We start from the raw sequence: 12,930 nt of genomic DNA, 5'->3' as shown, positions 1-12,930 counted from the left end.
TGATTTCTAGACAACACAGCAAACTTATTCGGGTTTTCTAACATTTCAATTTTAAAATAATTTCAGAGAGCTGAAAATATTTTCTCTCATTACAAACATCTGCTTTCCCTTTGTCATTGCTGTATTGTACGTGTAGTGTGTGTGTTATGAAAACCAGGCCTTTGGTGTCACATGTACTTTATTTTATTTATTTATTTGTTTATTTACTTTACACATTAAAGTTCTTAGTTTATTAATCCTCTCAGGAAAAATCTGCCCTGTTACCACAGATAAAGTCACTGCGGAATCTTCACTCCTTCTGTGGTCCAGTCTCCAGCTCACTTTTTTTGCTAAGACCCACGTTGGCGTCTGCAGTTCTCCTGACTTTTGTCATTCCATCCTTGTGTTCTTTCTTTCGCGGTTTTCCCGACGTCTTTTTCTTCTCATACAGGCCACGTCTTGTGAATCTATGTTTGGGTTTGTTTTTCTTTGCATAACCCAAAGAATCATAAATCATGCCAAAGCCAGTTGTCTGGCCACCACCAAAATGGGCCCTGAATCCAAACACGAAGATGACATCTGGTGTGATCTTGTACATTCTGGTGTTTTCCCCAAATTTCTAACTTATGTGCTGTTGCCTTTCCGGGGTGATGAACATCGATGACCATCTGTTTCCACTGAAGTAGTTGGTTGGTCATGAACTTCCTGGTTGGGATAGTTACTGTGTCGTTTGTGATGGCGGCCAAGCTCAAGCAAGCCAGCGAGGAAAAGAACACATATACTTTAACTTACACATTGATGTAGCTGTGTGAATTTGATCAAGTCATCTGGCTTTTCTGGGCCTTGGTTTCCTTTTATGTAAAATGAGCATAATATCACATGCTTCATAAGGTTATGAGGTTTAATGAGATAACTTTTAGAAAATAGCAATGTAATATCTAGTTTACAAAGGGCGTTTGATAAATATTACTCACCTTTCCCTGGTCTCCTTCTGGAGAATGGAAAAATAAAGACAAACAGAATGTCTCTTCTCAAACTCACAAAGAATTTCGGTTATATTATCTGGCTTTGTGTTCCTGCAGCCTGCACAAAAAATAGAGTATCATACAGCAACAGATTAATGTAGTATGTAAGAATATGGCCTTAGTGATGATGATGATCATAGGTGAGGCATATTAGCAAAATCTCACACTTTAAAATTCTGTCCTCAGCTTTTCAGGAATGCCAACCTCCTCACATGATGCCTGGTAAATACTAAGTGCTATTCAAATAATAGTTCTCTTTACTAATTTAGTATCTACTGAAAATCCTCTTCAGACTTGTCACTAACAGGAAATAAATATCTATCTTTAAGTGCTGGGACAGAAACATCAAACATTTGCCCCTTTAATGAGAAAGATTATGCTGGAAGCCACTGTCCCCATCTTACTGATAGAGGAACAGCACTGCTCAGCGGGCTGGCCGAGAACTGCACCTCTGAATGCAAGCGTGGGGAGAGCTTACAACCAAGTATTTTAGCTCCTGTGAAGCAAGTCAGTGTCTTAAAGTTTCTAGACAGTTCTCAGTCCTAAAAGCATTGAGATGGACATATCACCCTGCCCGAACCTTGTTGCTTACTCCTAGAGAGCAGTCCCAGAGCAGTGTAGGGGACGTGGTGTGGAGTGGAAGAGGAAGGAGGAAGGGGTGATAAGGCAGAGAAGAGTTCAAACCACAGCATATATCCTAGGGAGAGCTCTAAGTCTGTGTCAAAGAAATACTTTGATGAGCTACTTGGAGGAGGTTAGGGCATCAAGGTCCTGCTCAGGCAACAAGAGATCTCAGCTGAATGGATATGCATGATGCAAGAAGAAAGATTTTTTTTTCTCCTAAAAAGAAGGGAAAAGTGGAAAAGAGGAAAAGGGCTGAACCATTAGGACAGCAGGAAGCCCTACCTTCCCCAAATCCTCAGAGAATCCTATAAAATCCACAAATGCCTGGGGTAAACTGGTTTCCTATAGAAATCATTGAAGGCAGACAGGCAAGAAGACTTCAGCTAACATCTGGGTTCCTTTTGAAAGCTGCATCTTTTCCTGATTTGAAGGGGTGAGAGATGGTAAGAAGCCATAAACCACTTCCTCAGTCTCTCTGACTAGCTTCTCAATCTTTGCTTCTGTGTTTGGTTAATTATGTTATGGACCACAAGGCAGGCCCTCAAATTCTAGACCGCAGACTGTCCAATGGCAAAGAAGCAGCGTTGTGAGACAGGTGTGAGCATTGTCAGCCCATCTTGGGGAGAAATGAATTGAAGTATCATTATGTGATTTGCCAAAACAACACTTCGAGTTTATCGTTGGTGCCCTCTGAATTTCTGCCAAGGAAAAACATCTAATCAGAGTGATTGCACAAAGTGGTTTTCACCTGCTATGATGCTGCCGAACTTAATCAAAAAGCATTTATTAAGTACTTAATTGCATGCAGTGCTGTGCTGGATACCCACAGAGAGAAGTATGCGCACTGGCCCCTCCTTTCCGGCAGTTTGCATATGGAGAATTGCAGGAGACAGAGAAGAAGACAGGAAGGAAGCCAAAATTTCATGAGTTCCTCATATGTGCCAAGGCCATGTACAGATTCAACGCATGACTTAATCCTTCCTGTCACCGTATGCGACACGTATCACTGTGTCCATCTCATAGAGGGTTATGCTGTAGAGCTGGAATTCAAGCTGAGTTTTTGGCTCGAAGGATCTTTCTCCACTCCACGGTGGTGTGGGAGGGGGCCAGGCTGACATGGGAAAGTGTGCCCAGAATGAAAAGCCTCCTTAAATCAATAAGATGATTTCTAAGCATTTAGAGATGGAAGGCAGAGATATGTATGTGCTATGAGATCAAAGGAAAAATGCCCTGTGGACAGTTTTTTCAGCCTCCAAAATTTTGAGATGAAAACATTTTCTTCATTATCTAAGGCTTGGGGTGCCTGAGAAATAGCTGCCCCCTTGTCTCTCCTACCTCTCACTCCCCGCTCTTCCCCCCACCTCCATCAGGCTATGTAAGAGACTCTGACAATGCCTTTGAGGTTATGCCTATACCGGAGCCAGTGAACCTGCCCCACATGCAGGGGCATTCTGGGAATACAGCTATAAGTTTATCGCAGGATCCACAGCAAACCCGCCCAAATGAGAAACTCACTGCTGCTGGTAGCCCAACAACGTTCCAGGATGCCCAGCCAAGGACCTGTCACCCACGTAGCCATTCGCTTACTGCCTGGCATTAGCCCGCCACTCACTACCAGCATGTAATGTTTGAGTGTTGGCCGGTGGGGGGTGGGGGAAGGGGGCTCCCTCTGCTTTGTCTCAGACATCCTACACTATTTACCTACCCATGTCCACCATCAGCCCCTCGGGTGTTTCACATAGATCTCATTATCCATGTCTTGATCTAATTAACAAAGAGCAGGGGTGACTCCGCATTTCAACATCTTGCCATACCTCTTCTCTTCACCCCTGCAGGCGCTCCTTTCTGTTCTTCTACCTTCCCTCTCGTCTCTGTTCCTCCTTCCCACAGCTCTCCTCCTAGCCCATCCTACTTGCTCTATTTCTCCCACTCCCTCCCTACGTTCCATTAGGGTCTTACTTTTACACCGTGAACTGTGTTTCTCCTTGATTGAGGTCAGTTCAGCCACGATTTGTTGCATATTTAGTTTTGGGCTGTGTGTGGTAGATTCTGCCTTAGGGTGTCTGAGGTGTAGTCAGGGTGGGGTTGGGGGGGGGTGTAAGGCATAACCAGGATACCTCTAGTAACTACAGGAAATAATTATTTTTGGGAGTCAGACAGAAGCACCTGGGTGGCTTGGTCAGTGGAGCTTGTGACTCTTGATCTAGGGGTTGTGAGTTTGAGCCCCACATTGGCAATAGATATTACTTCAAAAAAATAAATTAAAATGGTGGCCTGGTGGCTCAGTCGAGTGTCTGACCTCAGCTCAGGTCATGATCTCCCAGTTTGTGGGTTCAAGCCCCACACTGGGCTCTGTGCTGACAGCTCAGAGCTGCTTCGGATTTTGTGTCTCCCTTTTTCTCTGCCCCTCCCCCACTCATGCTCTGTCTGTCTCTCTCAAAAAGAATAAACTTAAAAAAATAATAAATTAAATACAATATTATTGGGAGTCAGATGGAAAAATGGTATCTACTGGTATGTACAGAGATGAGAAAGATCTTTGTCTTCTTTTTAGCCTTCTGAACTCTGAATACGTGACTTAAAATTTGTTCATCTCTCATTCACTAAAGAATAAAGGTCAATTAAAAACATGAAAAGAATGAGGAAATGATATTTCTTTAAAAAAAATTCAGGGTTATTACTTTCAAGTGGCTGGAGAAAGGCTGTATAGGGAAAGAAGAGGGGGTGGTGTGTTGCTATGTGTTGAGTGGACAGGCCTTATTTCCAAGGCACAAGTGCAGACCTTGGTCTTGAGTCAACGGCCTTGCTCGGTGCTGAGGAGATGGCCTCTGTGGTCTGCAGTCCTGGAGGACTCCTCCCTGAATTTCTATTCTGTTTCCTCCCTCCCTCCTTCCCTCCCTCCCTCTTACCCTTCCTTCCTTCCTTCCTTCCTTCCTTCCTTCCTTCCTTCCTTCCATTACAATTCCTCAAGTTTGATCCCAGGGTCATGGGATCAAGCCCTACATCATGCTCTATGCTGAGCATGAAGCCTGCTTGGGATTCTCTCTCTCTGTCTCTCTGCCCCTCTCCCCTGCTCATGCTCTCTCTAACATAAGAATATAAAATAAGATAAAATTAAATTAAATTAAACTATAGCATCTTTTGTTGTTTTATTAATCTGCATTTTCAAGATTATGAGTGAAACCGAACATACTTAGGCTATTTGCATGTCTATTTCTGTAAATTAGTTGTTCTTATCATTTGCTCAGTTAAAAAAAATTTCTTTTTTGTTTAACATTAACCTGAAGTACTTTTTGTACAAAATTAGCTCTTTATCATGTGAGTTGGAATTAAGATCATGCAATAATTCATAGCTGCATGGTAAACAATTTTGTGTGTGTGTTACAGACTTTTTCAAACCTATATTTTTATTGTTTTAAAATATTTGTAACATATCATTTACAATGTTAACCATTTTTCAGTGTACAATTCAGTGGCATTACATTTATAATATTATTTGGCCATCACCACTATTGATTTTCAAAAAATGTCCTCACCCCAAATAAAAACATTTACCCATTATGGAATAATCCCCACTCTCTCCTTTCACCAGCGGCTGGTGATCTCTAATCTACTATCAGTTTCTTCTAGATATTTATAGGAGTGGAATCATATAATATTTGTCCTTTTGGGTCTCACTTATTTCACTTAGCATAGTATCTTCAAGGTTCATTCACACTACAGCAAATACCAGAACTTCGTTCCTTTTTATTGGCTAGATAATATTCCATTGTATGTATATCCTACATTTTGTTTATCCATTCATCTATTGATGGACACTTGGGTTGTTTCCACTTCTTGGCTATTGTGAACAATGCTGTAATATACAGTGAGATACAAGTGCTTGTGTGAGTGCCTTCTTTTAATTTCTTTGGCTATGTGTGTAGGAGTGAAATTCTCTCTCTTTTTTTTTTAATGTTCTGAGAGAGAGAGAGCATGAGCAGGGAGGTCAGAGAGAGAGGGAGACACAGAATCTGAAACAGTCTTCAGGCTCTGAGCTGGCTGTCAGCACAGAGCCAGACGCGGGGCTCAAACCCACAAACCGTGAGATCATGACCTGGGCTGAAGTTGGATGCTTAACCGACTGAGTGACCCAGGCACCCCAGGAGTGAAATTCTCTTAAGCTAACTTTATGTTTACTATTTTTTTTTTGTTTTGTTTTTACAAATAGTTTATTGTCAAATTAGTTTCCATATGTTTACTATTTTGAAGGCCAAACTGTTTTGGCTGCATCACTTAGTTCCCACCAGCAATGTATAAGAATTCCAAATTTTTCTACATTGTCACCAACATTTGTTATCTCTTCTTTTTCTTTTTTTTTTTTTTTAAGACACAAAACTTAATTTAATAGAAATTTTGTTTGTAGTTCTTACATTCTCAGTGTGACCCGAGCTGGAACCCACTGCCCCACCCAGAAGTGGCCCAGTCCTGGGAGCAGGGGAGGAAGGGAGGTGGTAGGTAGGGGTCAGAGCTCAGGCCCTAGGAGCCCTGTTCCTCCTCAGTGCTGGGGGCTGGGGATGCCACCCTCTTCTCCTGCCCCCTTCCATCCCCCCAACCCCCCCACCCCCGGATCCAGGAAGGAGAGCAGATGGAATCTCGGGCCTGGGGCTTCTCCACACTCCCCTGCCCCCCTCACTTCAGAGGGGAACTAAGGGATCTGGGGAGAGAAGGGGACAGAAGGCGGCAGAGATGTCAATCAAGAAAGAGGAGGACCAGGAGTAAGGGCCGAGGAGAATCAGAAACAAACACCAGTTTAAAAAAAAGGGGTGGGGGGAAACAAAACCAAAATCCACCCCAAATTACAACCTGCCCGGAAAAAACGCAAAGTTCTCCAGTCTCATTGAGATTATCGGGCGCGGCCGGCTCTGCGGCGGGAGCGCTCAGGCCTCAGTCCAGCCCTGGAGGTGGTGGTGGGGCCCCTACAGCTCGGCCTTGTCCTGGCCAGTGGCAGCATCTGCCTCCTCCTCTTCCTCCTTTAGCCTCTGTTCCTCGTCCTGCTTGGCCTTCAGCTGCTTTTCCGCCGCCTTCGTGACACCCCGTGACACCCCAGGTCTCGTTTCCAAACTCCTCTGCATACACCTCGTCGCTGGTGACGAGGAAGTTGTCAAAAGTGGTGCCAGACTCAGGGCGCCTGGGTGGCTCAGTCGGTTGAGCGGCCGACTTCAGCTCAGGTCAGGATCTCACTTCGTGGGTTCGAGCCCCACGTCGGGCTCTGTGCTGACTGCCCGCTCGGAGCCTGGAGCCTGTTTCAGTCTGTGACTCCCTCTCTCCCTGACCCTCCCCTGCTCACGCTGTCTCTCTCTCTCTCTCCTAGAAATAAATAAAACATTAAAAAAAAAAAGTGGTGCCAGACTTGACCTGCCAGAGATCGAAGCCCAGAACCGCGGAGTTTTCATAGGCATAGAAGTTGCTATCAGGGGAGTACTCGGGGCTGTCGATCTCCGGGTGGAGCCAAGTGCCTTTGTAACCCGGGTTGTCGAGCTGCCGGGGCTTGACTCGCCCTTGTCCTGCGGGTTCCGAATCGCCGGTGGTTCCCGCTCTCCGTCCATCTCCTCATCCCGGTCCTCTGGCTTTTTATTTTTATTTTTTTTTAATTTTTTTAATGTTTTATTTATTTCTAGGAGAGAGAGAGAGACAGCGTGAGCAGGGGAGGGTCAGAGAGAGAGGGAGTCACAGACTGAAACAGGCTCCAGGCTCTGAGCTGGCAGTCAGCACAGAGCCCGACGCGGGGCTCGAACCCACGAACCGCGAGATCATGACCCAAGCGAAAGTCGGACGCCCAACCGACTAAGCCACCCAGGCGCCCCAGTCGTGTGGCTTTTTAGCCTCAGGGTCGGGAATGTGCTCGGGCTCGTCCCAGTCTTCAGGCTTCGCGGCATCAGGATCCTTGATCTTCTTGGGCGGCAAGAAGTCCCGATCGTCCTCCAAGGAGCCTGACTCCACCTGGCTGCTGCTGATCTTCACCTCACAGGTGTTTTCCGGCCGCACAATCGGCGTATACAGGTGTGTGAATTCATCAACCTTGCAACGCATGTCCCTGTCGATCAGCACGTCCTTGCCCTTGCAGTTGACGATGACAGGAACCTTCCTGGTGCCAGGACCACGGATTTCCGGCCCAAACAGGATGCTGTACTCCGAGTCCCCGCGCGCGTCCGTCTGGTGCGAGCCCTCCGGAAACGGCTTCCCGTAGCCGCCCCCTCAGTCGATGTTCTGCTGGTGTTGGACTGTGAACCGCACCACCGCGTGTGGCCCTTGTTGCTAAAGGGCCCGAATCTGGCCGACGAGGCGTAAAAGCGGGCATCCTGGCTTGTCTGCAGCCCTTGATCCTTTTCCTGGTCGCCGTAGAACTTGCCGGAACTGAGAACAAATTTACCAAAACCTGACTTGTGTTTGGATTCAGTCCAGCGATCAGTCCACCCGTCTCCGTCCAGAAACTGCTCCTTGAGGTAGACGGTGGGTTCGGCGGCGGCCAGGCCGAGGCGGCGGCGGCGCGCGGGCCCTTTAAATCTCTCCTCCCGACTCGGCTCTGCAGTAGGGACTATCTTCTGTTTTTCTAAGTATAGCCATTCTGTAGTGGGTGTGAAGTACTATCTCACGGTAGTTTTTGATTTGCATTTCCCTAATGACTAAGGATGTTGAGCATCTTTTTGTGTGCTTATTGATTATTTAGATATATTTGGGAAAATGTCTGTTCCAGTCCTTTGCCCATTTTTAAATTGAGTGACTCGGTTTTTGTTATTGTTGTTGCCATTGTCTTTGAGTTGTAGGGGTTCTTTCTATATTCTAGGTAATAAATCCTTCTAAGATATATGATTTCTCATTCTGTGGATTGTCTTTTCACATTCTTGATGGTGTCTTTTGATACACAAAAATTTTTAATTTTATTTTATCTTACTTATTGTTATTTTTTGACACAGAGGGAGAGAGAGAGAGAGAGAGAGAGAGAGAGTGTGTGTGTGTGTGTGTGTGAGTGGGGTAGAGAGAGGGAAAGAGACAGAGAATCCTAAGGAGGCTCCATGCTTGATGCAGAGTCAAACATGGGGTTTGATTCCACAACCCCAGGACCATGACCCAAGCCGAAATCAAGAGTCACATGCTCAACTGACAGCCACCCAAGTGCCCCCAAAAGTTTTTAATTTTAATGAAGTCCAATTTATCTATTTTTTCTTTTGTTGCCTATACTGTTGTAATGTTTTTAAAACAATTGCCAAATTCAAGGTCATGCAAATCTGTCTTTATATTTTAACAATTTTATAGCTTAGCCTGTTAAATTTAGAGCTTTAATTCATTTTGTGTAATTTTTTAAGATGGTGTGGATACTCGGTTTTTCGAGCACAATGCATGAAAGAGACTAAGCTTTCCCCCATGAATGATCTTGGCACTCTGTTGAAAATCAATTAACCATAGATGTGTGGATTTATTTATTTATTCAATTCTATTCCACTGGTGTATGTATCTAACTTTATGTTAGTACCATGCTGTTTTGATTACTATATCTCTATAGATAGTTTTGAAATCAGAAAGCATGAGTCTTCCAAATTTGTTATTCTTATTTCTTATTATTGCAGATTTGCTAGGTTCCTTGAAATTCCATGTGATTTTTAAGATGGGTTTTTCCATTTATGAAAAAAATACTGTTAAGATTTTCTTAGTGATTGCATTGAATCTGCATAGTACTGTGGGTAATATTGTGATCTTAACAATACTAATTCTTGCAATCCATGAACATAGGATGTCTTTCCATTTATTTAAGTCTTTAATTTTTTTTCAGCAATATTTCCTAGTTTTAGTGTACAAGTCTTGAACCTCCTTGGTTAAATTTATTCCTAAGTATGTTATTCTTTTTGTGCTATTATAAATGGTATTATTTTCTTAATTTCTATTTTTGGAGTGTTTGTTGTTAGTGTATAGAAATGCAACTCAGTTTTTGAGTTGGTTTTGTAACCTGAAACTTTGATATATTTGTTTATTAGTTCTAACAGTGTTTTTGTGGATTCTTTAAGGTTTTCTAGATATAACATCATGTCTTCTATGAATGGAGATAGTTTTACTTTTTCTTTCCAGTTTGAATGCCTTCTATTTCTTTTTATTGCCTAATTTCTCTAGCTCTGTATACTTTCATAGAATATATTTGCATATCAAAATATGTTTTATTGCATTATATATGTATTCTTTTTTCATTAAAAGAATATAGCATGACTTTTATTTTGCAACCTACTATTATGACATACTATATTATACAGCCTCTTTTTGCCAACAAATACAGATCTATTTCATTTAAAAGATTGTTGGATAATATTCTAAGTATGGATACATAGTTTACTTAACTATTCTACAAATAATAAATACTTGGATTGTTTCCAATTACTTGGTATTTGGCATTTATATTTTAATTTTAGGTTGTCTTTTTCTTTCTCATACAGAAGTTTCAAACTTTTTATGTAATCAAATGTATTGCACTTTTTTCTTTAGTGCTTTGAGTTTGGGGTCATCAATGGAAAGCCTTTCTTTTTTTCTTCAACTATGTTTCAATATTTTTTCCCTAGAACTTTCGTTAACCTATTTTTATGTTTAAATCTTTGAACTATCAGGAACTTATTTTGGCTTAAGAAATACGGGAGTGATCAGGTTTACTTTCTTCCAAATGGCTAGCTGACTTTCCCAACACCATTCATTACATAATCCATCAACTGAGAAGTACTTATAAAAGAAATATAAAGTTCAAGTTGAGGGTGTCTGGGTGACTCAGTTCGTTAAACTTCCAACTTTATTCAGCTCAGGCCATGCTTTCACAGTTCATGACCTTGAGCCCTGCGTCAGGCTCTCTGCTGACAGCTCAGAGCCTGGAGCCTACTTTGGATTCAGTATCTCCCTCTCTCTCTGCCCTTCCCTCACTTGCTCTCCCATTCTCTCTCTCTCTCTCAAAAATAAATAAAACATTAAAAAAAAACCACTTTAAAGTTCAAATTGAAAAAGAAATAGGAGGGGCGCCAGGATGGCTTAGTCGGTTAAGCGTCCAACTTTGGCTCAAGTCATGATCTCACGCTTCATGGGTTCGAGCCCTGCATCGGGCTCTGTGCTGACAGCTAGCTCAGAGCCTGGAGCCTGTCTTCGTATTCTGTGTGTCTCTCTCTCTGACCCTCCTCTGCTCACGCTGTCTCTCCCTCTCTCTCTCTCAAAAATAAATAAAACATTAAAAAAAAACATTTTAAAGTTCAAGTTGAAAAAGAAATAGGACCTTTTTAACTCCACAAGGATTATACAGGCAAAGACAGACTCTGAGAGTGAGTCTCCTGAAACAGAGTGAAGCCTACTTATCTTTCAGAACTGAATTAGAGCCAAATTAGGGAGCTACTACTCAGCTCAGTGTGCAAGACTACAGCTTCTAATTTGGGTTCTTTATTTAGTCCGAATATCCCTCCCTTTCTACTTTTCTCTGTGAAACCCAATTCAATTGCCACCTCACCCATAATGAAATTATTTCCTCATTCTCCAAAACTTGGTTTTTGCTCCTGCTCTACTTCAAATACATGTCTAGGAATCCTTTTCAACTGTGAGCTCTAAGAATAGAAAGGTAAAAATGGGAAAAGGTTGACAGGAGATACAAGAAAATTGGGCTGACTCTGGAGACCCGAACAGAGTATTAAAGCATAATTAGGAGAAAGCTGAGGCCTGATGGGAATTCATGAGTATAATGTACTGAGCCCACGTAGAGGTTCATTCTAAAGAGTCTAAGGCAAATCCAAGATCAGCATTTAAAGAGACTAGCCAGGAGGCAAGGAATAATAATAGGAAACAAAACCTACTGATTTTTAGTTTGCTACAGGGCCTACCAGTGTCCCATGTTGGAGGACTTTAATAAATATTTATTGATGAATAAATGAATAAGTGAGTACAGAACATGAAATCAAATGCCAATTTTCTCTATCTTTAACAAATGACCTTGGGCGAATCATTTAAATTCTCTTCCCAATTTTCTCAACTGTAAAATGCAAGTAAAGGTGCCTGGGTGGCTCAGTTGGTTAAGGATCTGACTCTTGATTTCGTTTCAGGTCGTGATCTCACAGTTTGTAGGATTGAGACTCGCCTCGGTCTCCATGCTGACAGTGCAGAGCCTGCTTGGGATTCTCTCTCTCCCTCTTTTTTTTGCTATGTCCCTGCTTGCATACTTGTGCTCTCTTTCTCCCTCTCTCAAAATAAATAAACTTTTAAGAACTAGATTTAAAAAGTGAAATGAAGTGCAAGTAATAATATTACACAACCCCAGCTCTGAGGACTGTCATAAGGACCAAAACAGTATGTGGTTCTCAAATGTGTAAGTGCTTTGTCATTTGGCACGACCATATAAACACTCAGAAAGGCAGGGCATACACACACCCATGTACAAATTTACATATTATTTGTTTCTGTCTTCTGTTTTATCTCCTTTTTAACGCTCTAAGGAACTTAATTTTTTACTTACTTTAAAGAATAAGCCCATGTCTAGCTTATATTAACAACAAAGGTGTTGTAAACAACATATCATTGCATATTTCACCTTGGTCCGAACAACTTCAGAGACTTGGAAGTTATAAGGTTTTCTAAATATTGGAAAATCAACATAAGTATTTTACAAGTTATTGGAGGACATTTTCAAATGTGCTTTAAACTTCAGCACATTGAATTATGAATTGCATTTTAAAACAAAAATTTTACTTCTTAAACTTCTAGAACTTAATTAAATGAGACATCACTGCAAAAAGCTTAAAGCCCCATTGTCTGGTTTATTCTGAAATAAGGAAATCCTCCCATGAAAATGCTGAAAACTAACTTGGCTGGATATAGAGCCTGGCACTCAGCATTAGAGTAGAATCAGAAGTGAGCAGAGATCAGGTGAGATTAGCTCCAGAATTACTAAGGAGGAGCCTGGATTTTCGTGAAGTTACCAAAATGCATTTCCATCCTAAGTTTCTGTAAATGCTTTTCTAAAACTTTAAAAGGAAAAAAATTCTTGGTCTAAAACTTCACACACTTGGTATCTATCCAGAGATAAATTATTTTTGGAAGTTTTAGCAAATTTGTTCTCCCACTCCCGAATTAGTCAGTGAAGCTAAAATAAATCTTTCTGCCTTCAGAAACAAGTGTGTTTTTAAATGTCAGCACAAGAACTTCAAGAGAATACAAACCAATAACGTGGGAGGAGGTGCTGGATAACAAGTCTGGAATTTAGGGTCTAATGACCTCTAAATATACATTTTTTTTGCCCAAATTTGAAGTGTTTGGT

The 12,930-nt window shown here is 42.0% G+C and overlaps 1 protein-coding gene and 1 pseudogene across 1 annotated transcript; both read right to left on the bottom strand.

Moving 5' to 3' along the window:
• Positions 1–249: 249 nt before the first annotated feature.
• Positions 250–3,225, bottom strand: LOC120243719 (annotated as a pseudogene).
• Positions 3,226–6,586: 3,361 nt separating this feature from the next.
• Positions 6,587–11,137, bottom strand: LOC120243718 (calreticulin-like). The gene is given in 5 exon segments (XM_039249952.1): positions 6,587–6,736; positions 6,968–7,244; positions 7,492–7,909; positions 7,912–8,235; positions 11,134–11,137. Coding segments are annotated over 5 exon segments (1,173 nt in total).
• Between the last annotated feature and the right edge of the window lie 1,793 nt (positions 11,138–12,930).

The sequence above is a fragment of the Hyaena hyaena genome, unplaced genomic scaffold (genome assembly GCF_003009895.1).
Source record: "Hyaena hyaena isolate Hyena2069 unplaced genomic scaffold, ASM300989v1 scaffold_356, whole genome shotgun sequence".
NCBI lineage: Eukaryota > Metazoa > Chordata > Mammalia > Carnivora > Hyaenidae > Hyaena > Hyaena hyaena.
Note: the sequence above shows the minus strand (reverse complement) of the source record. Positions and strands in the feature narration are given on the sequence as shown.